This window comes from Hemicordylus capensis, chromosome 1 (assembly GCF_027244095.1).
Source record: "Hemicordylus capensis ecotype Gifberg chromosome 1, rHemCap1.1.pri, whole genome shotgun sequence".
Taxonomy (NCBI): Eukaryota; Metazoa; Chordata; class Lepidosauria; order Squamata; family Cordylidae; genus Hemicordylus; species Hemicordylus capensis.
This window is the reverse complement of record NC_069657.1, coordinates 7,579,493-7,607,483: the sequence shown is the minus strand read 5'-3', so window position 1 is coordinate 7,607,483 and position 27,991 is coordinate 7,579,493. Positions and strand designations below refer to the sequence as shown.

At 46.3% G+C, this 27,991-nt stretch overlaps 1 protein-coding gene across 1 annotated transcript; it reads right to left on the bottom strand.

The window, feature by feature from the left end:
• Window positions 1–10,239: 10,239 nt before the first annotated feature.
• On the bottom strand, window positions 10,240–26,947 carry CGRRF1 (cell growth regulator with ring finger domain 1). Its single transcript, XM_053285830.1, has 6 exons — window positions 26,722–26,947; window positions 23,072–23,211; window positions 20,156–20,333; window positions 17,812–17,959; window positions 15,811–15,918; window positions 10,240–11,123 (listed from the first exon to the last, which is right to left on the bottom strand). The coding sequence occupies exons 1-6, from the start codon at window positions 26,823–26,825 to the stop codon at window positions 10,815–10,817; spliced, it is 987 nt and encodes a 328-aa protein (XP_053141805.1). The 5' UTR covers window positions 26,826–26,947; the 3' UTR covers window positions 10,240–10,814.
• Window positions 26,948–27,991: the final 1,044 nt, after the last annotated feature.

The window sequence follows — 27,991 nt, the reverse complement described above, 5'->3', positions numbered from 1 at the left end:
TGGTCAGGTATTGCTGCCACAAGTCAAGTTTGTTCTGTGGAAGGGGAAGCTACATTTTCCCGCCTGTCCCACCACTTGAATGTCCTCTTCTGTGCTTTTAGAGACTGTGATGGTGATTGTGATGGCACAGGAGGTGTGCCCAATTACTACTGCAACACTAGCATTTTGGCCCGCCTTGCACCCCCGTGGGTGCAAATTGCTGATGGTGGATTTAACATGAAATCTTGGAACAGGCAAGGGAGCTTCAGAGGATGGGAATTCTAGGTTCAGCCAAGTAAAGAGATGAAGAATGGCACTCCTTGACCTAGCCCACTAAATCTTGGGATGCGTGTCTCAAGAACTGAGCAAAAGTGGTGTTTAAAGTGGGGATTCTCTTATAGTTAAGGGGGGGGGGGGGGCAACTGGCTCTATAGGTGCAGAGAAAGGCAACCAACATGATCAGGGAGCTGGAGCAACTCCCCTATAAGGGTGGGAAGGAAGACGACAGCATTTGGCCCTTTTTATTTTGGAAGGCGGGTAAGCAGGGGCAGGTCATGATAGAGATGTATACAATTATGCATGGGATGGATCAAGTTGATAGAAGTTTTTCTCTCTTGCTAGAACCCAGAGTCATCCATTGAAGCTAAATGTTGGGAGACTCAGGACAGACAAAAGGAACTTATTCTTTTTACAGTGAGTTGTTAAACTGTGGTCTTTGCTGCTGCCAGATGTGGCGATGACCACCAATCTAGACAGTTTTTTAAAAGGGAATTAGACAATTCATGGCGGATAGGGCTATCAATGGCTACTAGCCTGGATAGCTGTATATTTTATATTTCCATCAGGATCAGTAGACATGCCCCTAAACACCAGGTACTAGGGAACACCCAAGGGAGGGTGTTGCCCTCTTTCCCCTACTTGCAGACTTCTCAGATACTCCTGGATGGCCGCTACGTGCAGCAGGATGCTAGACTAGATGGGCCTCTGGCCAGATCCAGCAGAGCTTTTCTGATGTTCTTATCCAGCCCCAACAAGCATCCTGACAGTGGTTACTGCTGGTGTCTTTCTTATGTTTCTTTATCAATTGTAAGCCCTTTTGGACTGGAAGCCAACTTTATTATTTATTTTTCTGCATAAACAGCTTTGGAAACTTTAGTTGAGAAACCGTGTATAAATATTTTATTTTATTTTTATTACATTTATATTCTACTCTTCCTCCAAGGAGCCCAGAGCATTGTACATAGTTAAGCTTCTCCTCACAACAACCCTGTGAAGTATCATGGCTGAACGAGGATTTGAACTCGAGTCTCCCCGGTCCTAGTCCAGCACTCTAACCATAGTAGTAAAGAATGATTTAGATGTCATTTCTAAAAACACAGCTAGGAGTTTTGGAATTTGCCACTAGGGCACTTTCAAGATTAGCTGATCAACAGCAGCAAAATGTTTCCATTCAGACAAATTGCATTCAAAAGGTAAACAGCAGGGGGAGCAGTCTCGAGCAAACTAACAACCCGAAAAAACAAGCAACTTTTTAATGCTGACTTCATAGTTTTATACCAACGTCATAGCACTTTATCGCAGCAATTAAATTCGAAACAAGGCATCAGAAATGTGAACGGCACCCTGCTGTCACAGCACAGGGACTGTGGTGTCACAACGCAGGAAGTGTGGAAGCACACTTCTGAGATCCGCCATGACCTTGTTGCAGGGTGTAATCTGGAAACCAACCAAGAGAGAACATTTAACACTTGAAGCTGCTTTCTATTGAGGCAGATCATTGGTTTGTCCACTAGAGGCAGAGATCTTACTCAGACTTCAGTAGCTGGAGATGGAACCTGGAAAAAGTATGTACTCCATTGGGCACATAAGCTAAGCCCCCCCCCCAATACCAGGTGAATGGCCTCCATATTTTGGTGGGGTCTGCTGCCTCTTGGAATGAGGAGAGCTGGTCTTGTGGTTGCAAGCATGACTTGTCCCCTTTGCTAAGCAGGGTCTGCCCTGGTTTGCATTTGAATGGGAGACCACATGTGAGGCACTGGAAGATATTCCCCTTGGGGATGGGGCTGCTCTGAGAAGAGCACCTGCATGTTTGCATGCAGAAGGTCCCAGATTCCCTCCTTGTTATCTCCAAGATAGGGCTGAGAGAGACTCCTGCCTGCAACCTTGGAGAAGCCGCTGCCAGTCTGGGTAGACAATACTGAGCTAGATGGACCAAGGGCCTGACCGAGGTAGAAGGCAGCTTCCGAATGTGCCAAATGGGAGGGGCTGCTACCTTGTCACCTTATCTCCCACACTGGGAGGAGTCAGGAAGGGGCCACAGCGCCCAGGACCAGCTTCCTTCCCGCTTGGAGACCCATCCCTGTATAGGAAGGCAGAGGGCTATAGGACCAACTGTGCTCACATACTGTGGCACGCAAACATGCTTTAGCTTTCAATATGACATGCGACTAATTAAGCAAACATGCGGCGTGCTTGCCAACACAACAGAGCCATCTGTGAAGAGTTACAGCTCAGCCTCTCATCCCTCATTTCAAGGAACCCCGCATTTCCTCAGCCTAGAGGTTGACAGCTGAGGAACAGCCTGAGAGGCTGGCAAAGCAAACGATGGGGATGTGCACAGTACCAGTTTGGAGGCCCTTTATGGACCTCCAGACTGGTTCGAAAGTAAAACCGGGGGGGTTGGGTTGGAGATTGAACCTGTTTGCACATCCCTACTCCACTGGGGGCCAGCCCCCTTTCGGAGTCAAGCAGGCTCCTCTCTCTGTGCTCCTTGTAAGCATGGCAAGGAGAGTGGGGGGAGGGGCTCCTTGCAAGGCTCAGACAGGTCTCCAAGAGCGGCCCTGGGCACCCCAGCAAGGGGCTTCTTGCTGCCTTGTTGGCGCCCCAATCCTCTGCTGCCGGAGGAGATTGTCCCAGCTTGTCACACAGAAGGGCCACCCCTGGGCTGAAGTAAGGGATGTGGCAGGCAGCAACATCAGGATGCTCGCCCTGCCTGAAAGATGTCATGGCCTTTACAGTAGTAACATATACATTTGGACACCCACCTGTGCGCCAGATCCAGGGTTCCATCTTTGCGTCAGCCTCTTGCATGACCAAGAGACACAATGCAGGCAGGGTTACCTGGACGAGGCACTGGCTTGGTTATTGTCATGGGAAGCACTTTGATGGCACTAAAGGTCAAGGTCAAGTGTGCTGTTGAGTCGATTTTGACTCCTGGCACCCACAGAGACCTGTGGTTGTCTTGGGTAGAATCCAGGAGGGGTTTCCCATTGCCTCCGCCCACATAGTATGAGATGTTGCCTTTCAGCATCTTCCTATATCGCTGCTGCCCAATACAGGTGTTTTCCATAGTCTGGGGAAAATACCAGCAGGGATTCGAACAGGCAACCTCATGCTTGTTAGTCAAGCATTTCCCTGCTGCTGCATCTCTTGAACGTGTGCATCTTCCTTCTTCCAAGTCAGACCAGACACGTGGAGATGCCAGAGGCCAAACCTCAGCCTGCAAAGCAAGGCCTCAGCTGCTGATATCTCTGGGAAACGACAACCCTGCCCCTGAAGTCTCTCGCCCTAATTCCACGTGGTTGTGAGGTGTTGGTGATCACTCCATCGGGCGAAGAAAGTGCGCAGGACTTCTAGAGAAGTGCCTTGGCAGTGAAAGCAGGTTCAGAGGCTGAGTTGTGACCTCTGTTGTTCAATGAGATTGCAAAACAGGCTGAAAGCAAGCAACCGAGACCCCTTAGTACAAGAAATAAACATATACTAGAAACATTTCTGTTAGCAAACACGCCTTTGTTCTTGGGAACGGAGGGATGGGGAGAGGCAACGATTTCCCATCACAAAACAATTTCACATTTGTCACTCCAAAGAAAGACTATTTCCTATGAATATGACTCAGGAAAATATTAGGTGCAGCACAACTTGTAGAATGTCTGGGTTTCAGCTGTGGACAGATCTGGGTTCCAATTACAGCTTAGATATGACATCCACTGGTTAGGCTTGGGCAAGCCACCATCTCGGCCTAACTTACCTCACAGGGCTCCCAGGGGGCTAAAACGATGTTCCTATTTTATTATTATTATTATTTCTTGTTCACACAGTCAGACAGGTGTTATTGACTGGTTTGTTTTACACAGACATCAAGTCCTTCCCAAGGACCTGGGATGGCTGAATTTTATTGTCAATTGTTATAGATATCGTCGCAGAATATAGGCTGTTCCCAGTAAAGCTGCTTTTTGTAATTGGCTGATGGTGATTTCTGTGGCCCCGATGGTGCTGAGGTGCTCTTCAAGGTCTTTTGGAATTGCACCCAGGGCGCCAATTACCACTGGGATTATTTTGGTCTTTTTCTGCCACAGCCTTTCAATTTCAATTTGTAGATCTTTCTATTTGGTGATTTTTTCTATTTTTTCTTCTATTCTGCTATCCCCTGGTATTACTATGTCGATTATTTTCACTTGTTTTTCTTTCTTTCTTCTTCTTCTTCTTCTTGTTATTATTTATTTATTTATTTATTTATTTATTTATTTTTTACATGTATATCTGGCTCTTCTTCCAAGGAGCCCAGAGTGGTATACATGGTTATGTTTTGAACAGGGATTTGAACTCGGGTCTCCCCAGTCCTAGTCCAGCACTCTAACCACTACACCTCACTGACTCTCACTGGCTTTGGAGGAAGAGCAGGATGCACATTTAACAGCAAGCATTAGTGGGTCTCTTTCGTTGTCTCAAGCATCGTTGTTTCGTTGTCTCAAGCATCTCCCCTGCTGTCATTGAATTCTGTTCCCACCAGATATAAGGTCAGGCAGAAGAGCCACTCACCGCATAGAAACCAACAAAGACTGTTCTTAGATGGGTACTAGGGCAGGAGAAGCCTCCGGCCCTATTTTGGGAGCTGTACGCGCTCCCAGTTGGCCATCGCGAAAAATCTACAAGCAAGGTAGGAGGGGGAAAGGCTCGTCTGTGAGGTGGATGGCAGCAGCGAGCCCAGCATTTGTTCCCAGCTCCCGCGTGTGGGTGGAGGGAAGCGCCCCCTGCTTCTCCTACCCTCCCAGTTAGGACTGTGCACTTCGGAAGATGCAGAAGGTGCACATTGGAATCCCCTTCCATGGAGGCCGGAGGGTTGCCATATTTTGGCTTTCCAAATCCGGGTGCCTCATTTACATATTATTTCCAAGCCAATTATGCAAATTGGCTTGGAAATAATTTCTGAGCAGAAGAGTGACTGCACATTTTGCACCATAACTCCACTTCTACAAGGGCTGGAGTTTTGCTTTATAAAAATAAAAAATAAAAATAAAAAAAAAAGAACAAAACAGTGAAATCTGAAATCTGGGGCTAAGCAAGCTGGCTGAGATGCTTGAAATCCGGGTGAAACCTGGAACTTCGGGGGACATGGCAACTCTACCCCCACCCCCAAGGAGGCAGCTAATGGGATAATTTCCACAGGTGGTGCAGTGGGGTGGGGTTCTTTCAATGCTGCCCCAGCACCAGTGGGGTGGGGAAAACTGGGCAGCTGCAGAGATTCTTGGAGGCAGGCAGGGAGTGATGCAGGGAGGCTGGAAACCGGAGCAGAGTGGCCAGGAAGAAGCACAGGGATGTTCTTCCCAGAGGATGGTTCTTACTAGCAGTCATCATCAGGAAGAGAAGAGCCTGGCTTTGCCGAATTGCTTAATGCTGGGACCACACAAGAGCCTCTGCCTTGCAAGGACTTGGGTTCTGTTCTCCCCCCAAAGGCATTTTTCCTTTCTCAGTGTGTTAGGCATGACATGAGGTCCCCTTTCCAGTATAGCGTTCACCAGACATGATGTTTTTAACACATACTGAAATGGATAGTGTCACACATGTGCTCCACTGGGAGCCAGTTGGTTCCAGGAATGTTCAAAATTAAAAGGGGCCTGAGGCAGGATCTCTGTGCAACTGCCAAAAAATAATGCATGTATGTGCACCTCTGAAGAAGCAAGATAGAAAAAGCATTGACCCTTTTGAATTGGAGTGCTAGAGAAGACTGTTGAGGAGACCATGGACAGCCAGGAAAACAAACAAATGGATCATAGAGCAGATCAATCCAGAATTTTCACTTGAGGCACAAATGACCAGGCTCAAACTAGCATACTTTGGACACAAAGTGAAAACCTAGCTCCCTTGAGAAGTCCATAATGCTGGGGAAAGTGGAAGGAAAGAGAAGAAGAGGATGGCCAGCAGCAGGGTGGATGGACTCAATTACGAAAGCAATGAATGCACACTGAGAGGCCTGAAAGGCCAAGTGGAAGACAGATCATCCTGGAGAGAATCTATCTATGTGGTCGCTAAGAGTCAACACCAACTTGACGGCACTTAATCAATCAATCAAATGTACAAAAAATGCTGGGAAGTTGCTTCATTGACAGGCATCTGCAAATCCACTTGCCAGTGGCAAGTGTCCCCAGCTCTCTGGTGAGCAGGACACCCAGCACCTCCCAGATCTCATTTTTAGAAGCTAAGAAACAGCAGGAAATTGTTCTGAGTTGGAGAGGGTCCTCCCTGTTCCTTGCCATCTCCCTCTCCCAGTGCAAATGGTAGAAGAAACCCTTCTCTCCTAAGCTCTCTGCTGCCTGTGGGCCACAAAAGAATCCGAGGGTGGCAGCCACACATAATGGCTGGCTAGTGAGCTAAGCCTAAATTGGTGGATCCCTGCTCATTGTTCACTTAAGAGGCCAATGTGTGCTCAGATTTAAACATGTTAAAAGATTAGAAGCCTGAATAGGATTGTGGCGGTGGGTGGTTCAGGGTGGAAGGAGTGGTGAAAAGGTCTTCCTGAAGCAGACACTGGAAGTTACGGGTTCTCAAGCTTGGGTCCCCAGATGCTGCTGGACTACAACTCCCATCATCCCCAGCCACAAAGGTAGGAACATAGGATGAAGCTGCCTTCTACCGAGTCAGACCCTTGGTCCATCTAGCTCAGTGTAGTCTACATAGACTGGCAGCGGCTTCTCCAAGGTTGCAGGCAGGAGTCTCTCTCAGCCCTATCTTGGAGATGCTGCCAGGGAGGAAACTGGGAACCTTCTGCACACAAGGAGAGAGGCACCATCCCCCGATGGGAATATCTTACCGTGCTCACACGTTACACCCCATTCAAATGCAAACCAAGGCAGGCCCTGCTTAGCAAAGAGGACAATTCATGCTTGCTACCACCCTGCTGTAAGTAGTGAGAGACCTTTCAATAGAATTAGCACGTGTAATCTGGAGGGAAGAGACAGGGAAAAGTTCAGCTCAACGGGTTTTAAGTGTATGGCTATCAATTATTCGTAGCAGTTTATTTAATGGTGTGGGCTGGTTTGGGGGCTCTAGTCAGAAAGTGGAATACAAGTCTCTTCAATAACATGTATATGCAATATTTATGCTATGTAATATGTCTATAATAAATTATGTACTGTTGTGTAGTCATACCACGTAAAAACTCATACCAAAAGTGAGTTAGGACACCATATTAGGCAGGGACTATATAATTCATTCATGGGATTTACTCAAAGAAAACCACCTGCTGGAAACTCACCTTTCATGGTGAAAGATAAACAAGGCAGATCTATTGCAGATCAATAAATATCTTGATTTCAGGTTGCTTTGGTGGCGGGGGGTGGGGTCTTTTCAAACGTGGCAGCTCACACTTGGCACTGCACTAGCTTTTACCAAACTCAAGCCCCTTCTGTTTCAAATCTGTTTCCAAAAAGAACGAGGCACTTTACATGATTGCTGTGAAGCACCTCAATGGGGTCTGCGGGGAGAGTGGGCTTAGCCTCCCGGTTGGGGGTCTACTCGTGTGTTGCTGCACACCGTGGCGACCCACGGGCAACCAGATGAGTTTATCGGAGCACTTGCTCTACTAACCTCATGTAAGGGGAGGGGGAATTAGTCGGGCTAGCTGTCTTTGGAGCACCAGGCTCGCCTGAGAGCCCGGGGTTTCCCATGATGCCTGGGAAGTAGGCTAAGCTCCCTTGGCCCGCTTTCCAGTGATCGTGAGAATAGCCTCAATGTCTCACTGTGACACATTCAATCAGTTCTTTGCAGACAAAACTTCTCACATTTAGGCTGTCCTGGACTCCAGTATTTCTGAGCATCCAGCTAGGCAATCCCTATTGCAAGATGAAATTGATCAGTTTCAGGTTGAGACTCCCGAGGATGTGGACAAACTGCTTGGAGCTTACCACCTGTTCTTTGGATCCTTGCCCAACGTGGCTGACTTCATCTTGCAGGGAGGTAGCTGGAGCTGGCCTAGTTGATATCATTAATACCTCACTAAGGGAGAGCAGGATGCCACCTTGTTTGAAGGCGGCAGTGGTTAGACTCCCTTCTTAAGAAGTCCACTCTGGATGCCCTGGTGGTGGATAATTAGAGGCCTGTCTCCAACCTCCCATGATTGGGTAAGATGATTGAGAGGGTGGGGGCTGACCAGCTCCAAGTGGTCTTGGAGGAAACTGATTACCTAGACCCATTTTAAATTGGCTTTAGAGTGGGCTATGGGGTTGAGATGGCCTGGGTTAGCCTGATAGATGGCGTTCACCAGGGAATTGACAGAGGGAGTGTGACTCTGCTGGTTCTTTTGGATCTCTCAGCAGCTTTTGATACTATTGACCATGTTATCCTTCTGGATTGCCTGAGCGATTTGGGGACAGGAAGTATTGTTTTAAAGTAGTTCTGCTCCTATGTCTCAGCCAGATTTCAGATGGTGGTGCTTGGTGATAGATGCTCTTCTAAACAGGAGCTACTATATGGAGTCCCTCAGGGCTCCATTCTGTCACCAATGCTTTATTAATTATTAATTATTATGATGATGTATTTATATCCCGCTCTTTCTCCAAGGAGACCAGAGCGGTGTGCTACATACTTACGTTTCTCCTCACAACAACCCTGTGAAGTAGGTTAGGCTGAGAGAGAAGTGACTGGCCCAGAGTCACCCAGCAAGTATCCTGGCTGAATGGGGATTTGAACTCGGGTCACCCCGGACCTAGTCCAGCACTCTAACCACTACACCAAGCTGGCTCCACGTTTTTAACATCAACAGGAAACCACTGAGTGAGGCCATCAGGGGATTTGGTGCTGGATGTTAGCGATATGCCGATGACACCGAAATCAATTTCTCCTTGTCATCAATATCAGGAAATGGCATTCGCCTCTAAAATGACAGCCTACAGGCAGTAATGGGCTGGATGAGGGATAATAAACTGAAGCTGAATCCAAGCAAGACAGAGGTGCTCATTGGTTGTTATCTGCAAGATGGGATAGAACATCCTGTTCTGGGTGAGGTTATACTCCCCCAGAAAGAACAGGTCCATAGTTTAGGATTGCTCTTGGACCCAGGTCTCACCCTGGTGCCTCAAGTTGAGGCTGTGGTCAGGAGTGCGTTTTACCAGCTGCAATTGATTCAACAACTCCACCCGTTTCTTGAGGAGAATGACCTGAATACAGTGGTACACCAGCTGGTAACCTCCGGGCTAGACTACTGCAATGCACTCTACAAAGGGCTGCCTTTGTACGTAGTTCAGAAACTTCAGTTAGTTAAAAATGTGGCAGCCATATTGGTCTGTGGAGTATCAGGGAGAGACCACATTATGCCTGTTCTTAAACAGCTGCACTAGCTACCGATATTTTTTCAGACCAAGTACAAAGTGCTAGTTATTACTTTTAAAGCCCTGGATGACTTAGGTGTGGGTTATCTGAGAGAGCACCTTTCTCTACAAGATCCCCACCGCTCATTGAGATCATCAGGAGGGGGCCATCTTCGGGTGCCACTGGTTCATCTAGGGGCGACCTGGAATCAGGCCTTCTCAGTTGCTGGCCATGGGTTGTGGAATGGGCTCCCCAGGGATATAAGAGGATTATTGTCCTTGGAGGCCTTCAGAAGAGCCTTAAAGACTTTTTATAGCCTGGCTTATGATATCTAGTTTTAATTTTAATTTGCTTTTAAATGGTTTTTTAAGTTTAATTGTTATGTCTTTTTGATTTTAATGTAAACTGCCCTGAGCCACTTTAGGAAAGGCAGTGTGTAAATCGAATGAACAAACAAACAAACAAATAAATATGCTTGTGAACTGATTCATGCAGACATGAAACTCCCAGGCCAAACCATGAAAAATATTAACCTGCTGTTTTTGCAGGAAGGCTCCAGACCTTGCTCAGACTACAAAAATCCAAACCCTGGGGAAAATTCATTAATGTCCTGGAAAATGCAGGAAAACCTTCTCATTGGCAAACATGATAGAAAGAGACTAGAATTACAGAGAGATATAATGTTCATACGCTTGCAGATGGCAAGCTCTTTTACTAGTGTGTGTGTATATATATATATATTTCTCCTTTTCTGTTTGCTAAGACTTAAAGCGCAAGGCTGCTAACAGCTGGAAGTCAAACTATCCTAACATTACTTGCTTGAGCATTTATATAAATAAAGAATATTAAGCTAGGTCCCCCAAGGGGGTATCTTTTCTGGCAAGTTCTCTCTGTGTCAGTTTGTCGGAATAAGCCTCTGAATAAGACTTCATGAAAATACTCAAGACGTTGCTCTGTGTCTGTGTGTGTGTGGTGTGCGCACACGTGCATACAAGTTCAACATCTTGCTTTTGCCTGCCACGATTGCCCTTTCACACTGCTCCAGAAGGCAAGAATCATGCTCCTGCATCCACAAGCTGTAACGTTTTTGTTTCTGGATGGATTGCTAAGGGGAACAGCAAACACTGCTTCCGATCTGGTCTACTCATGGACCACCAGCACTCCAAGTGGAAGACAGCACACAAAAAGGGCCTTTCCCCTGTTCCAAACACAGCTGCCGGATCTCAGCTCTTCTCCAAGACGTACGCCTCCATCTAACTTCTGTGGTCCCCTTCCTTTTGGCCACACAGGGGGAAGGACTCTCCCACAAACTGCCGGCACATGGGGCACTGCTGGAAATAGGGGATGCAGTCGTCACACAAGCAGGTGTGCCTGCAAGGGAGCAGCACCCAGTTGACTGCCTTGTTCTGGCAGACGATGCAGTCCTTGCAGCCTTCCTCCGGCAACTCCGGCTCATCCTCTTCCAACCCAGCCTTTTCGAGCAGCTGGCCAACTCTGGTTCTCTCTCCTGGAGGAGGGACGTTCAAAGGGGAGCCACTGTTGTTGGCAGACATGAAGAGTTGCTGCAAGAGGGGAAGAGGAGAAACCGCAGTGCAAACACTTTAGTTGCCCATACAGTGCTGGACAAAGTTGAAGGCAACATATAAAACAAGAGAAGTCCCACTGGATCTGTTTCAATTTCAGTTCCAGTCCTGTTCTGTTCTGTTCCTCTCAGGGCAAGGGTTCTCAATCTTGACCGCTGTGGCTGGGGATTATGGGAGTCATAGTCCAACAATGACTGGGGACCCAAGGTCGAGAACCCTTGCCCTAGGGGCCAACCAGCCAGATGCCCCCAGGAAGCCCACCAGTAGTTTATGAAGACAATCTCTTTCTCTCACTGTCTCTTCCCACAATTGGTTATTCCGAGATACAGTGTCATTTATATTTTCCATTTAGGTCTAAGGCTTAAACACTCTTCAATGAATCTCTTCAATTCGCTTTGAAAGCCGACTAAGCTAGCGGCCACCAGACCTCGTGGCAGGGAATTCTTCAGTGTGTGCTGCACAAGTATGTACATTTCCATCGCCTCTTTCAGTGGATGACCCCAGGTCTAGTATTATAAGAGACTAAGCTCAGCTTCACACTACTGCCCCACAGGCCAGGAATTCCATGGGCTTCCCGTCTGAAGCTGCCCAAATCCAGTCCCCCCGCCACATAATTGAGATACTCTTCCGCTCAATTTCAAAGCTTGGCTATAGAAGTCGCGGGAATCTGGGCAACACAGCATGGGAACAGGACTTGGGTGGCTTCAGATGACTCACCAGGTAGGAACGTATGCTTGCCAGGGAGCTCTGGTTCCCAGCGTACCACCTTTGGGGTGGCTGTGTGAACCCGCCCTAAGAAAAACTTCTCCTTGTCCATGCTCGGATTCAAGGCCCTGTTGGTAGAGAGCAGGCCTACATGCAGGAAATATATTTGCTTCTGAAGCCGCTTTGGACGGGATCGGCTTCTTCAGTGGCACGCTGCACTGTGCTCCTTTGATCCACTCTGGAGGGCCAGTTTGCTTCAGAGGTGGAACTCTGGCATTGCCTAAGTAGGACTAAAAATGCCCATAAGAGGAGGAAGGGCAGCCCTCCATGGGAAACCCTCTGAGCCGTCATGGAGGGCTGTGCTTCCTCCCCTTTCCCAGGGTGCAGCCCTTCAAAAGGAGACAAGCAGTAGGGAAAACCTCCACTCCTTGGCACCCTGGAAAAAGGAGGGAGGGCAACCCTCCACGAGGGATCCTCCAACCCCAAGTGTCCCCCAGGAGAGGTTTTCTTCCCTAGATGCTTTGTAAAGAATCTCCGGTTGGTGTTTTTTTTTTAAAGCATAATGTTCTCCTTCCTTTCCCTCTTTACCAGAAAAATGGAAACGCAGACATTTTAAATTATATTTGCACAACAAGTCTTGAGCGCCAGCAGGCCCAGGGTGGGAAGCAGTGTTCCCTCTAATAGAGATTTCCAGATGTTGATGACTACAATTCCCATAATCCCCAAGCAAAAGCCATTGCAGCTGGGGCTTCTGGGAGTTGTAGTCAACAACATCTGGGAATCTTTGTTAGAGGGAACACTGGTGGGAAGAAGACAAGGACGCAACACCCCACCAGCAGGAATGTTCATTTGCTTTAAGTCTGACCGAACCCATAACTCACAAATTTCAAGATAGTTTAAAAATGAATTTCAACAATGCACAAGGGTCAGCCCCGCCACCAAGGACCATATCTCCCCAAATCAAGGGAAAATCACGTGTGCATATCTTCTGTTAGTTGGCTATTTTCGTGTCCCATCCTTCCTTCAAGGAGATCAAAGAGAAGAACACAATGGGTTCCCAGGCAGGGAGGCACCACCCCAATTTTTCTCAAGCCCAGGTCTGCTGGTTTACTTGCTTATTATAATTGTACACTGCCCCAAACTTCCATCTCTGGGTGGTTTACAGCAACATAAAACAAATTAAAACAGAAATTAAAACCTTAAAACAAAAACCACATCTAGTTAAAAAGTTGGGTGAATAAATGCATCTTTAGAGAGTTTTTAAAAGTTGTCTTAGAAGGGGAAGCTCTTATCTCAGCAGGGAGTGCATTCCAGAGTCTCAGGGCAGCAAGAGAAAAGGCCCGTCCATGTGTAGCCCCAGACGAGCCAGTGGCAACTGCAGATGAACCTCTCTGGGTAATCTCAATGGGTGATGGGGGTCATAGCAAACAAGATGTTCTCTTAAGTACCTTGGGCCTAAGCTGTTTAGAGCTTTATAGGTTATAACTAACACCTTGTATATTGCCCGGAAACCTACTGGTAGGCAGTGTAGTTCTTTTAATATAGGAATAATATGGTCTCTTCGAGATGACGCAGAGACTAACCTGGCTGCCACATTCTGTACAAACTACAGTTTCCAGACTACGAACAAAGTCAGCCCCACACAGAGGACATTGCAGTAGTCAAGTCTGGAGGTTACCAGTATATGTACTACCGTTCTGAGGTAATTTATCTCAAGAAACAGTCGCAGCTGGCATATCAGTCGAAGTGGATAGAAAGCACCTCTGGCCACCGCTTCAACCTGGGACACCAGGGAGAGGTTTGGATCCAGAAGCACCCCCAGACTGCATGCCTGTTCCTTCTGGGGAAGTGTGACCCCATCCAGAAACAGCAGATCAAAATTGTCTCCTGAGTTCCAAACCTGCACAATAAGTACCTCCATTTTATTTGGATTCATTCTCAGTTTGTTATCCCTCATCCAGCCCATCACCCCCTCCAGGCAGGCATTTGAGGAGGTTATGTCTTCTCCTGATGATGCTGACATGGAGAAAGAGATTTGGGTATCATCAGCATATTTATAACAGCCTGCACCAAATCTCCTGATGATCTCTCCCAGTGGTTTCATGTAGATGTTAACGAACACTGGAGACAGTATGGTGCCCTGAGGGCGCCATATAAAAGTTCAGATTTTGAAGAACAGTTTCCAAGCGACATCATCTAGAATCTGCCTGAGAGGTAAGAGTGGAACCATTGCAAAGCAGTGCCTCCCACTCCCAACCCTCTCAGACACTCCAAAAGGATACTACAGTCAATAATATCAAAAGCTTCTGAGAGATCCAAAAAGACCAACAGAGTCATACTAACTCTGTCAATTTCCCATTGGAGATCATCTGTCAGGCCGACCAAGGCAGTCTCCACCCCATAGCCAGTCCAAAAGCCAGTTTGAAATGAGTCTAGATAATCAGTTTCCTCCATGACTGCCTGGAGCTGGGAGGCCAGCACCCTCTCAATTACTTAGCCCAACCACGGAAGGTTGGAAACAGGCCTGTAGTTGCTTACCTCTGAGGGATCCAATGTAGGCTTCTTCTAAAGAGGTCTAATGATTGCCTCCTTAAGACAGGAAGGCATCCTGCCCTCCCTCAGAGAAGCATTTATAATGTCTGCCAGGCCTTCTACAACAACCCCCTGCCAAAGAGTATAAGCCATGTCAGACAAGGGTCAAGAGAACAGGTAATAGGCCACACCACTCTAAGCAACTTGTCCACATCTTCAGGAGTCACAAAGTGAAACTGATCCAGCCTAACTACATAAGAGGAGGTGATGGACACCTCCGCATCAGACACTGCAGTAATTGTGGGTTCTGTGTATGATATTTTATCCACAAAGAACTCATTAATAATGTCACAGTGGGTAACTGATGGTTCCATAACTTTAAGTATGGAATCCGGTTTCTAGCATAGTACTCAGAGCCTGTTAAAATTTACTCAGCTGCTATTTTAAACATGTTTCTAGCCCTCAGCATTGAGGAGATGTGTAGAAGGTGAAGTGTGGGGTGTTCTTGTTTTTTTGCACAAGCACAAACGAAGATTTGAGAGGATCTTCTAGAGGCAATGGTGAGAGACTCAGTTATTCAGAATTCCACAGATCCTGATCTGCTCCTATCAATGATCCACAAACAAATCAAAATGCCCATCCTGCCTTCCCTTCTAAAACTGAACTGTGTATAACAAGGACAGAGTATCTTAAAGTAGCACCGGCCACGTGGTTTTGAATAAGCCATTTCCATGTTTGCTGATTCTACAGCGCCTGTCTGCCTGTCTCTCCAGTAAGAAATACTTAGGCCTCAAGAAAACATGCAGCAGAATGGACTACACCACTTTGCGGCGGCAAGGGGTGTGTGCATTTTTAAAAAAGTATTCTCCAACATGAAAAGCACCTTGCAAGTAGAACGTTAGCCCAAGAAAAGTGAACGGAGCTAGAACCTCACTCCCAAGGTGATGGTTTTTGTGTTTGTACTTGTATGGAATATTTTAGAGAAGGGGTGTGTGTGTTTAAAACAAATGGCTCCCCCACCTGCAGCTAAAGTGCCCAATCCATTCTGCCACCTCAAAGCTCTACCACCTTGCTCCCACTTAAATCTGCTGCATGCGTAGTAGACCAGGTCTCCATTGAACACTTCCACAGCCTGCGTCTCATTTACCTTCATTGCAGCAGTTAGAGAACTGGCTTTTCTGGGTTGCAAATTTTTGATTTTTGACATCCAGGAAAAAAAGGAGACACCGCTCCAGTGATGGAACGCATGCTCTGTATATATAAATGTTCTACCTGCCAACACTGTGTTCTTCAGCTAAGGTTCCAAGCTGGCAGAATTAAGGAAGACCTAACCATTGGTGTGATATATATGCCAAAGCAGCTACTTTTACCCTAAAGATCCTTTGCCTTCTTTTGAGATGTAAAATAAAGAATTAACCCCAAAGCTTACCTTTAGATCATGAAGCTGACCTTGAGCCAGGAGGAGGTACTGATAGAGTATTCTGCAGGGAAGCCTGTAACTGTCATCAGGAATGTGAATTATGGACACCATCGCAATCTTCCAAAAAAAAGAAAAAAAGGAAAAGTTTCCTCTTGGTATTCCCAATTTTCTTGGTATTCCCAATTTCTGCTTTATTTTCCCTATAATTCCAATCAGATTTTGTTTTTAACTGCTTCAGTTTCCCAAGAATTAAATATCTTTGATCACCCTCCCCCAACTCATCTTGGATGCCAGGGGGACTCAGAGGAGGGTCCCGTGGATGGAAAGAGGCGCCTTGTGTAGTAGATACATTTACATCTGAGCAAGTATGCACAGGACTCTATTGTACAGGAGGAAATTTGTTTATGTCTAGTTGAAAAGGTCATATGTACATTTTAATAATAAGTTGTGAAGCATGGAATTGCAAATAAAATAATGCCTGGAAGTTTCCCCAAGTTTGAATGTCATGGAGGCACAACAAAACTGGGTCTCTCTTTCAACCCCTAAAAAATCCAACAAGATCTGTATGAGGCTTTGACATTAGTTGTTGGAAACATACCTTAAACAGTGCTAGAGTTCAGTCATAAAGCCCCATATGGAGCCTCTCCCTAGATAAACTTCCCTGGCACAAATCCTGATGTCCTTTCAATGCCAAATGAAGACCTTTTTATTTGCTCAAGTCTTCCAGCATGTAAAAGTTCTGATTGTAGTTGGCATTTTATGTTCCCATTGGTCTTTATCATCTGGTGACAACAGCTTCTGTGATCTCATGATGTCTTAACGATTCTGCTAGCTTTGTTATATTTTTTTTATCTTTTGGCTGCATGCTGTTTTATACTGAAGAATGGCTAGCAAATTCTCTAAATGAAACAAGTAAGACCTACTGAGTTTAATGGGACTTACTCTCAGTAAGTGTGCACAGAGTGCACCCAATTCTTCTTCTTTTTTTAAAAAATAACTTTTAATTCAGTTTTTCACAACATATGATACACACACGCACACACACAAAGAAAAAAGAGAAAAAAAGAAAGGGAAAAAAACACAAACAAAACAAACAAACAAAACAACAACAAAAGGACTTCCATCTCATCATTAGAACAAGTATCAGTTACAATACCCAAGTCTTGCCTGTAATTTAATCGTTCTCCCCCCGATAAATCATACGAAAGTCAGCTCTAGGGCATTTTAAAAACATTTTTGTTACCACTCAAAAGCCTGATAGAAATCCATTTTATAATATGTTTTAGGTAAATAAGAAGAGGGTCCCACTCCCTTCACCCAATTCTAATTACCAGTCTTAATGGTAATTAAGATTACCATTTTATTATACTTAATTACCATTTTATTGCACCTACCATTTATTTGCTTCAGTTGTCTCATTTTGGTTCTGTGCAACAGTCATATTTGATAGATATTTAATATTAGCGATTATATTTGATATGAAGTATCTTATTTTTGAAGGCATTAAAAAAAATTTTTTTTAAAGGAAGGAAAACTCGAAGTAGTGTCCATTCCATTTATTCTTTTAGAAATCATTGCAATTACCAAGTCTCTTACCATACATTTTTAGTGAAATACGCCATGGTGACAGTGAATTCTACCAAGTAAAATCTGGACTATTTTAAGACTAACTCAAGCAAGTTAATTCAACGTTATTAATTGACGAGGTAGGCTAAAGTTCACTCAGGTACAAACGTAGGATTCATTGCGTGCACTGTTGCAGTTCTAACTTACTCGAAACAGACCCAGGGTCCTGCGGGATACGGCAGGCTCCATCATCATTTTTCATTTATTTGTAGTCACCCTGCTCCAGGCAGAGATGTGACCTTTATGTGGAATTGTGAATGTCAGCTCCAAACCTTATGCAACAATGGCTGGGGCGGGGGAGAGAAGCAACCCCGTCAGCGCACACAGTTCTACACAAACTGCTATTTCATTAAAAAGAAAAAGATAAAGATAAAGATTACCTACAATATCATAGATCTCTCTGTTGTCTTCATCAGCTAAGGTCAGCAGTGCTACCAGTGGGTACCGCGATCGAGGCACAGGGCCAAAGTCAGTGATGTGTGCCTCTTCCGGCAACTGACAACACGTTTCCTCTTTGTCAGGTTTTTTAATGCTTTGTTTGTGTCAAGGAATGCTCACACTGCATAGATAGATGCCATCTTTGGCGACAAGAACATTTTCGTGTTCTTGGACTCACTTAGAAGGCAAGGGTAAAAACACACACCAGCCTGACTTCAACTCTCCTAAGATATTCTAGTCTGGGACAAAACCGGGACAGAAAAATGCAGAGTCGTGCGTACTCCGCTTTACTCTGTGATCCCATTTAGTATGGGATGCAAAATTCAGCCTCTAACAATATGCACTTTCTCCCCCCACACACACACACCCCGGTATTTTTAAAAAACCAAGAAATTACTAGTCCTTATAGCAGCAAAGGTGAGCAGAATTCCCAGTACTCAGGGTACATGGCTTTGGTGATTTGCATACTGTAAGTTTCCTCCCCTTCTTCAGGACTACCAGTTACAGAATCAATAATGCCAACAACATAATAGTATATATGTATACTTTGTATACATTCTATACAAAATTTAGTATAAACCTTATGAAGTTAGTATAAAAGCGAGCCTTCTCAGTGGTGGCCATGGTTCTCTGGAACTCCCTGCCCCTTGATCTTAGGCTTGTCTGTTTAATTCTAAATGTAAGTTGAAGACTTTTTTTAAAAAAAAATTCAGCAGGCCTTCCCCCAAGTCTATGCATTTCTCTGTGATTGCCCTGATTTAATGATTCTGCTTATCCTGAATGTCTATGATTTTAGAGGTTGTGTTTTATTATGTTTTAAAATGAATTTTGTTGTAAGCTGTACACAAGAAAACCCCAACTAGAAATCTCAGTCTAAAAGTATGTTTAAACCACAAATGATCCCATTTTAAACCAATTTGCGTGATAAATAATAACGCTTCATGAATTCCAGTGTATTGATCCCAAATGCTAAAATCCTTCCTAATAATCACACATTAAAAAAAATACATTCCTATTGTAAAAAGTATATAAACACAGTCTCTAAAAGAGTCCAGATAATCTTTCTTCTATGATTCCCAGTCAGTGCAGTAGAAGTCAATAAGATGCCCTTAACAGAGCTCCATGGATATATCTCCCCACCCCCACCACCCACCAAATCCATATGGAAATATCGACTGTTTCAGAGAAATATGTCCAATAATTCTTTACAATATGCTAAAGTCCATATTAAAACATCCATGGAGCTCTATGAAGGACATCATATTGACTATCAGTTGGGAACAGCTCCAGGGGGCTGCCCTACATTCTGCTCATCAGTTGTTCAGTGGCAGAATAGCAGCCAGTTAAGAGGAAATGTGCCAGGAGGTATGGCAGACTGCTCTCCAACAGGGTTCCCTCTAATAGGGATTCCCAGATGTTGCTGACTACAACTCCCAGCATCCCTAGCTGCAATGGCCTTTGCCTGGGGATTCTGGGAGTTGCAGTCAACATCTGGGAAGCCCTGTTAGAGGGAACCCTGCTCTCAAAACAAGTCCAATAGTCAGATCACTTGCAGACCAGACGGACACAGAAGATATCAGTTTGTACATTCACTTCTACGTGCGGTGAAATAAAAGTATAAGACTCCCAACCTTACCTTGTATAGAGCAGGAGTATAACTGTAATTAGGCGGATGTATTCAAAGAACACGAGCCACCTACCTCCCCACCCACACTCACCGCCACCCCGAGAAAAGGGGCCACTAAGGGCCCCCTCTCCCCGTTCCCCCTGAGATGACCTGCCACCTTTCCCCTCTGGGTGGGCCCCCTGGTCACTTCCACAGCAGCTCTGCTAAGCCTGCTCCACTAAGACCTCAGTCCTAGTAGCCATCGCAGGCCTGGCTTGCTTCTCTTTGCTGGCTATGGCACCACACCTTGGCTTGCAACAGGAGGTGATGCTGGTGGCGGCAGCAGGCTCCACACACAGAACTCTGAGCAGGCCACTGGCAACATTGCTGCCAACAGCTGGTATAGAGGCGAGAAAAGGAAGCCACATCTAAGAAGCGCGGCAGCTGGGTCTTCAAATAACCTGATTTTTAAAAAACAGAACAGAAACAATGAAGATTATTGCTAGCCTGGTAGCAAGAGCACTGGACACCCATCCTCTGAAACTGCACCCCTTGGCTTTTCCAACTTTGCTCTACAACGACAGAGGCTAGAAACCCACTTCAAAACTTCTGTGTACAAATGGACGTTCAAGTTCCCATGCTGGATCCCAACACTGGAAACATGCAAGCGTGGCAAAAGGATACCAGTACTGCTGGCAGTAGAGATACTCATTCTGCAATGCATCCTCAAACGTCTGGGGGGTTTTAATCCGGAAACAATAGGCATGCTTCTGCAGGGCTTCGTGGAGCTTTTGCACACTGCAACCCCAGTAGCAGGTAAGGAGACAGTTTTCCAGACAATCAAGCATTAGGGTGATGCCACCTTGGGGGAAAGAACCGAACACAAGCATGATGAGAGGTTTGGTCAATATGAACAAGCCAAAAGCAAAAAGCAAGAATATTTCTTTCACATTTCCACGCAGAGCATGTTATTTTTCTAGACCACTCTCAGGGATTCTCAACGTTGGGTCCCCAGATGTTATTGGACTTCAACTCCCATAATCTCCAGCCCCATTGGCCTTTGGTTAGGGATTATGGGAGTTGAAGTCCAATAACATCTGGGGACCCAACGTTGAGAATCCCTGCTCTAGATGACAACCACCAAGCCCCCGCAAGTCTTACAAGCTCAGTACCTCTTCTTCTGGTAATGAACGGCAAACAATTCTTAGCAACCAGCTTCACCTCAAAGCACATGACCTATTTCAGTTGAGGCTTAGTTCTAAACATGTCTAGATATCATCCCCTGCAGAGGAGCTGTCAAGCGCAAAACGTGTTGCAATTGTGATTTGGCTGGGGCAGTCTAAATACCAGTTGAAGAATCTTTGCTAATGTGTTTGTATCCAGTCCTCTAGCATCAAGAAGGAATGTGCACAGAACTGGCCAGGCTGGTTCGGTTTGAATCCGAACCAGATTTGGACGGACCCTTCATGGACTGGTTCAAACCGATTCACAGATCGATTCAGGGTCTACTTGTAAAGGGAAATCCAGTAAGGAATCGGCTGTGGAATTCTCACTGGATTTCCCTTTACAATAGACCCCTGGACTGGTCTGGTTCGAACCCAGACGACTTGAACCACCCCGGTTCCCCCATTGGGAATTTTGGGGAGAGTGTCCGATAGTGTGGACACAATTCTTAAGCGCCACTGAGGCTTTGTGTATTTGCAAAGAATGTTGACAGGCTCTCCACACTCACAGAGCCAGTGTGCACGTCCCACTGATGGAAGAGCAAGGGGCTGCGTGGTACCTACGGCAATATGTCTTTCTCCAATGAGTAGGGTTGCCATATCCGAGCTTCCCAAATCCGGGTGGCCTAATTTGCATATTATGCAGCCAGAGGTGTATCTAGGGGTAGGGCAGGCAGGGCACGTGCCCCGGGCGCCTCTTGAAGGGGGGCGCCATTCTGTAAAATTAATTTTTTTTAAAAAAGGCTGCCAAAAACAAAATGGCCACCGTGCATGCTCAAATGGCCTCTGTGAGGCTCTAGGTCATGCCAGGCTTTGCAGAGGCCATTTGAGCATGCGCGGTGGCCATTTTGTTTTCAGTGGCCTTTAAAAAAAAAAAAAGATTATTTTTAAAAACGGCCACTGCACATGCTCAAATGGTCCCTGCGAGGCCCTAGAGGCCAGCGGGGTGAGGAGGAATCTTTGCAAACCCCCCCAGCCTTTAGGAAGCCCCCCAAAGGGGCTACAGGTAAAAATAATAATAATAAAAATATAATATAAGACACTGTACACATATTCAGATTGGCACTATGTACAGAGAATCAGGGCTTGTGAATACTGAGCTGATGCTTTTGAGCTAGGATTGTATTCATTTGCTCTTACTTTGCTTCTTGTGATAAGTGAGTTAAATGTGATGTCTTGCTAATATGGCTATTAATGGTGAGTTTGTCTTTGAATCAATGTGAAACCCTTAATATTAAGGCCCACTGGGAGTTTCTTGCTCTCGTTCTCTCATTTTAACTGTCTTTCTGAAAGACTAGAATATATTCCAAGCAGTGACACAGTTTACTCTGCATATCCTTTAATTATTTACAGAGTATCTGGGAAAAGTCAAATTCTCCATTGATTTTTAAAACTTATGTAATGGTGATGCTACAATGCATAGTAGAGAATTAGACAGGCACTTCTGTTTAGTTTTCCAAGTACACCTCCACATAGTATTTGGGTATTTCATGAGCCCCCACATACTGAAATTTGTAGTTTTCCAGCATTTTTTGGTCTGGCTAAGTCCACTGCTAAATAGTTTTTGAAATATTAAAAGATTAACGAACCTGACTTGTATTTTTGAGCTGATATTATGGTAAAGTTATCTGAAAGATGGGTGTCAGATGCTTGGACAGGCGGCGCAATTTCAGTGCTTGCCCTAGGCGCTATTTTCCCTAGATACGCCTCTGTATGCAGCAACTAATTTGCATTTTATTTATTTGATAGATCTGTATACTTCCCCCTTCTTTGCCCTCCCATGTGATGGGATCCAGAGTAAAATCTGGGCAACACATTTGAAATCTGTGTAAATCTGGGTGGAATTTAGCAGCCGGGCGGAGGAGCCAAAATCCGGGGGCTACCCTACATTCTGGGGGACATGGCAACCCTACTAATGAGACAAATAGCAGCTGGGAGCGGGGTGCAATTTATATGAAGAGGGGAATGGCATAGGTCCCAATCCCAACCCTGAAGCTGCTTTAAAAGAGACAGAGAGAGCGCTTTTTAGTGGTGCAAATGGGTTGGCCCTTAAAATGGCTCTTGCTTCCGTTGGTTTTGTAATGTAGAAGTAAAACCTACATTGGCCAGAATGCTCATCCCGATTATAAATGGCACTCCTCCACTTGTAGAGCTTTATGATGCTTCAGGTTAGTTAGTGGGATCAGGGAATCCATTTTTCCTCACAGCAGGGAACATCTTATAATATTCTGCTTCTTTCAACAGCATCCAGCACCAACAGTTAACAACCGGCAAATCAAGAACCAAGGCTTGGTATAACAGAAATCGAATAAATAAATAATAAATAACAGGGAGCAAAGGGTGGAAAGGAGACGATGACAAAAACCAATCCACTGACTTGCAGCTGAAGCTGCTGCTGGGTTTTGAATTTCCAAGCTGAAGGGGTTCTTCACTTGTCGCATCTGCTTCTGGAACACTTTCACGTTTGATTCAGTTTCTTCCGAGTTTCTCAGAATCACAGGAACATCCCACCCAAACCTAAGCAGCAGGACATCATGAAAATAGCAGAGGTTAGGACCGGAGAGCTGGTCTTGTGGCCGCAAGCAAGAATTTGCTAAGCAGGGTCTGCCTTGGTGTGGAACTTGGATGGGAGACTACACGTGAGCCCTGTAAGATTATAGCGGAGGGGGGCTATAGCTCAGTGGTAGAGCATCCACATGCTTCCTGCAGAAGGTCCCAAGATCAGTCCCTGGCAGCATCGCCACAAAGGGCCAGGAGAGACTCCTGCCTGAAACCCTGGCGTGTCACAGCCAGCCAGTCAATACTGAACTGGATGGCCCAATGGTATGGCCGCTGTCTCAGTATAAGGCAGCTTCCTACATTCCTAACATAGGAAAGTCAAAGCCATCAACGGAAGCAGCCTGTGATCAGTGTTCCCTCCAACAAGGATTCCCAGATGTTGTTGACTACAACTCCCATGATCCCCAAGCAAAAGCCATTGCATCTAGGGATTCTGGGAGATGGAACACTGACTGCAGCTCACTTTTATTTACACCAGTTTCAGTTTTACCTTTTCCCCTCAGTCACCCCTCAATCAGGATTTCACTATGGTCTGGCCCCTCAACTTTCTCTTATTTGCTGCCTTCCATGAAGAGCATGAAAGAGAGTACTCCTCATTCATAAAGGCTTCTCAGACCCCACCAAATTCCCCACCTATCCAGTGTTCCCTCTAACAGGGATTCCCAGATCTTGTTGACTACAACTCCCAGAATTCCCAGCCAAAGGCCATTGTGGTTGAGGATGCTGGGAGTTGTAGTGAACAACAGCTGGGGATCCCTCTTAGAGGGAACAGTGCACCTATCCAGCTACCCACTAAATCCAGGTCTCTTGCCATCAGCGGTCCCTCTAATTTTTTCCATCTCTGTGCAGAATGCGTTTTGTTCAGGGTGGCAGTATCAAGGCAGGGTGCGCGCACGTGCATTCAGAGTGGGGCCTTCCTGATTCAACCTGAGTGGGATCTAAAGTGAACTGAGCAGACTTCCAAAAACTTGTGAGCGTGCACACGTGTGCATGCCTTATAGGGATGGGTCCGGACCGGTCCGGAGGCCATTGTAAAGGCCTCCGGATCGTCCGGACCAGTGCAGAACTGGCCGGTTCGGTTCGGGTGGAGGGGGTAGCTTTAAGGGCGGGGAGGGTTTACTAACCCCTCCCGCCGCTTGTCCCCCTTCAGCGCGCAGGGAGACATGAAGCTCGCGCGCGACGTGCGCGTGCGCAAAAGGCTTGCCGGAGCCTTTTGCATTGCAGAGGGACAAGGGGCAGCAGGGAGGTATCCTGCCGCCCCAATTATTACAAGAAATACGAGCGCTGGAGGGGGACAAGTGGCGGGAGGGGTTAGTAAACCCTCCCCGCCCTTAAAGGAACCCCCACCCCACAGTGCCGGACCGCAGCTCTGCAGTTCCATGCACACCCCTAATGCCTTAGAGGGAACAGTACTCGCCATCCTTCTCTCCACCACCCAAGCACCTGCACACAGAGAACAGGAGCATGATTTGCTATCTCCCCACTAGAGTTCCCTCTAACAGGGATTCCCAGATGTTGTTGACTAAAACTCCCAGAATCCTCAGCTACGATGGCTTTTGCTTGGGGATTCTGGGAGCTGTAGTCAACAACATCTGGGAATCTCTGTTAGAGGGAACACTGCCTCCCACCCCCTAGCATTCTTGTCTAAACCTGGAAAGGCATCACTCGTGTGATTTGGAACCCTGGGCACTCGGAGATCCCTCCCTTTTGTCCTCACAACAGTCCTGCAAGGTAGGATAAGGAAACAGACCAACTGGTCCATGCTGCAGACAAGTGGTAATTTGAACGTGGGTCTTGCAGGACTCTAATCACTATACTACCCAACCTCAAAGAGGGGGCTCCATTATTACCCCCCCCATTTCCCTTAACATAACCCTCCTCTACCTTACATAAGAACACAAGAACAGCCGTGCTGGATTGGGCCAATCTAGTCCAGCATCCTGTTTCACACAGTGGCCCACCAGATGCCGCTGGGGAGCCCACAGGCAAGAGGTCTGTGCATGCCCTCTCTCCTGCTGTTGCTCCCCTGCAACTGGTACTCAGAGGCATCGTGCCTCTGAGGCTGGAGGTGGCCCACAGCCACCAGCCTAGTAGCCATTGATAGACCTGTCCTCCATGAATCTGTCTAAGCCCCTTATAAAGCCATCCAAGCTGGTGGCCATCACCACATCTCATATTATTAACTATTATTATTATTACATTTATATCCCAAGGAGCACAGAGAGGTGTACTACATACTTGAGTTTCTCCTTACAACAACCCTGCGAAGTAGGGTAGGCTGAGAGACAAGTGACTGGACCAGAGTCACCCGGCTAGTATCATGGCTGAATGGGGATTTGAACTCGGGTCTCCCCAGTCCTAGTCCAGCACTCTAACCACTACACCACGCTGGCTCCCACATCAAGGAATTCCATAGATTAATTATGCACTGTGTCAAAAAGTACTTCCTCTTGTTGGTCCTAAATTTCCCAACCTTCAGTTTTAATGAGGTGACCTCTGGTTCTAGTGTTGTGCGAGAGGGAGAAAAATTCCTCTCTGCCCACCCTCTCCACTCCATGCATAATTATATACACCTTGATCATGTCTCCCCTTAGTTGCCTCTTTTGCAAGGTAAAGAGCCCCAGATGCTGTAGCTGGCCTCATAAGGAAGGTGCTCCAGGCCCCTGATCATCTTGGTTGCCCTCTTCTACACCTTTTCCAGTTCTACAATATCCTTCTTAAGATACGATGGCCAAAGCTGTACGCAGTACTCCAGATGTGGCTGCACCATAGATTTGTATAACGGCATTATCATATCAGCAGTTTTATTTTCAGTTCCCCTCCTAATGATTCCTAGCATGGAATTGGCCTTTTTCACAGCTGCCGCACACTGAGACGACAGTTTCAATGAACTGTCCACCACGACCCCAAGATCTCTCTCCTGGTCAGTCACCGACAGCTCAGATCCCATCAGCGTATATATGAAGTTGGGGGTTTTGCCCCAATATGCATCACTTGACACTTCCTTACACTGAACTGCATTTGCCATTCTGTCCCCCAGTCTGGAGAGATCTTTTTGGAGCTCCTCACAATCCATTGTGGATTTCACTTCCCTAAATGGTTTAGTGTCATCTGCAAATCTGGCCACTCCACGGGTCACCCCAACTTCCAGATCATTTAGGAACAAGTTAAAGAGCACAGGTCCCAGTATCAGTCCCTGGGGGATCCCACTCCCTACCTCCTCCCTCCGTTGACCCCTTTCAGCCCTCCCATCACTGTTCTCTCTAACAGGGCTCCCCAGATATTCACTACAACTCCCAGAATCCCCAGCCGAAGACCATTGCAGCTGGGGAAGCTGGGAGTTGTAGTGAACAACATCGGGGGATCCCTGTTAGAGGGAACACTGCCTGCTGCCTCCCACTCTTTTCAATGGACTTCTCAGCCCCCTCCTCCCCCACTGCCCCCCTCCGCAGCCTTCGCCCCACTGACCAGCCCATGACCAGGCCGCTGGTGACCAAGAAGCAGACGAACACCACGGAGATGTAGAAGAGCGGCGAGTACTCGTAGAGCGCCACCAGAAGGGCGGCAGCCATCGGGAAGGAGAACCCGCGGAGGTCCTCGCTCCGCCGCCGGGCCGCCCAGCAGCCAAGCCCCCCGGCTCCGGCTGCTCCTGTCAGACGAGTGCGCCTGCGCGACGTGCGCGCCTGCGTAGAACCGGGCAAAGAAGCCGCTCCCGTCTCTTTTTTATCGCCCTGCCTTGCCCACAGTTCAGGCCCGCTGACTGCGGACGGAGGCTTCATCATTTCCACAGTGCAATGTCTCTAAGCCGCTTTTATTTTCTCCAAAGCGCCTGAAGCTGCAGCCGTGTATACCCACCCCCTTGAGGAGGAGGAGGAAAAACCCCATTCAGCTTAAGGGGTCTTTCTTCTGAGTCCACCAGAGGCTTGTGCTGCAGAACACAGACGAAGACACGATACCTCGCAATTTCTTCAGCAGCCGCACAAAACCCCGCCGATAATAAGCATATCAAAAGACTGACAACACATCTAAGAAATGTATCATTAACGATCCAGTAACGATTCAGCGTTCGATTGCAATTCGATTCAATTGCAAAGCACTTCAGGATTTTTATTTTTATTTTTTAAAATCTCACTTCCATCAGATGACATCAGTATATCCAAAGTAACATTTTTTTATTTTTTTTTTTTTGGGTAGATTTATATGCCGCCCCATACAAAAAAGTTCCTGGGCGGTTCACAATAACATTTTTCATTTAAAATAACAATCTTAAGATTAATGAGCTTTGGGGTAGCATTTTTGAGAGTTCACAGTACTGCAGTCTTTACAACAACCCTGCAAGGTACTTTTTCTATTATCCCCAAATTGCAGGTTCTCAATGCTATCTTTTGCATGTTTCCCAGAAGTACATCTATAATATAAAGCTGCTTGGGCCTCACTTACTTGCTGACATTAAACTCCCAGACCAAACCACGAAAGACAGAATCATGCCATTTTCACAATTAGGTTCTAGATCTCACCCAGACTACTAAAAAATAAAAATAAATTCCAGAAAATTTCATTCATGTCCCAGAAAATGCAGAAAAACTCTCCCATTGGAAAAGTTGGGTGAGGGATAGTGTTACAGTTTGAACAAACTCTGGCAGTTTCCTTGGGTTCTTTACATTACAAAAAAATATGACACTGCAGAAATATTTATCTATATCAGGAGTATTGACAAATGTAGTGATCAGACTCCCCT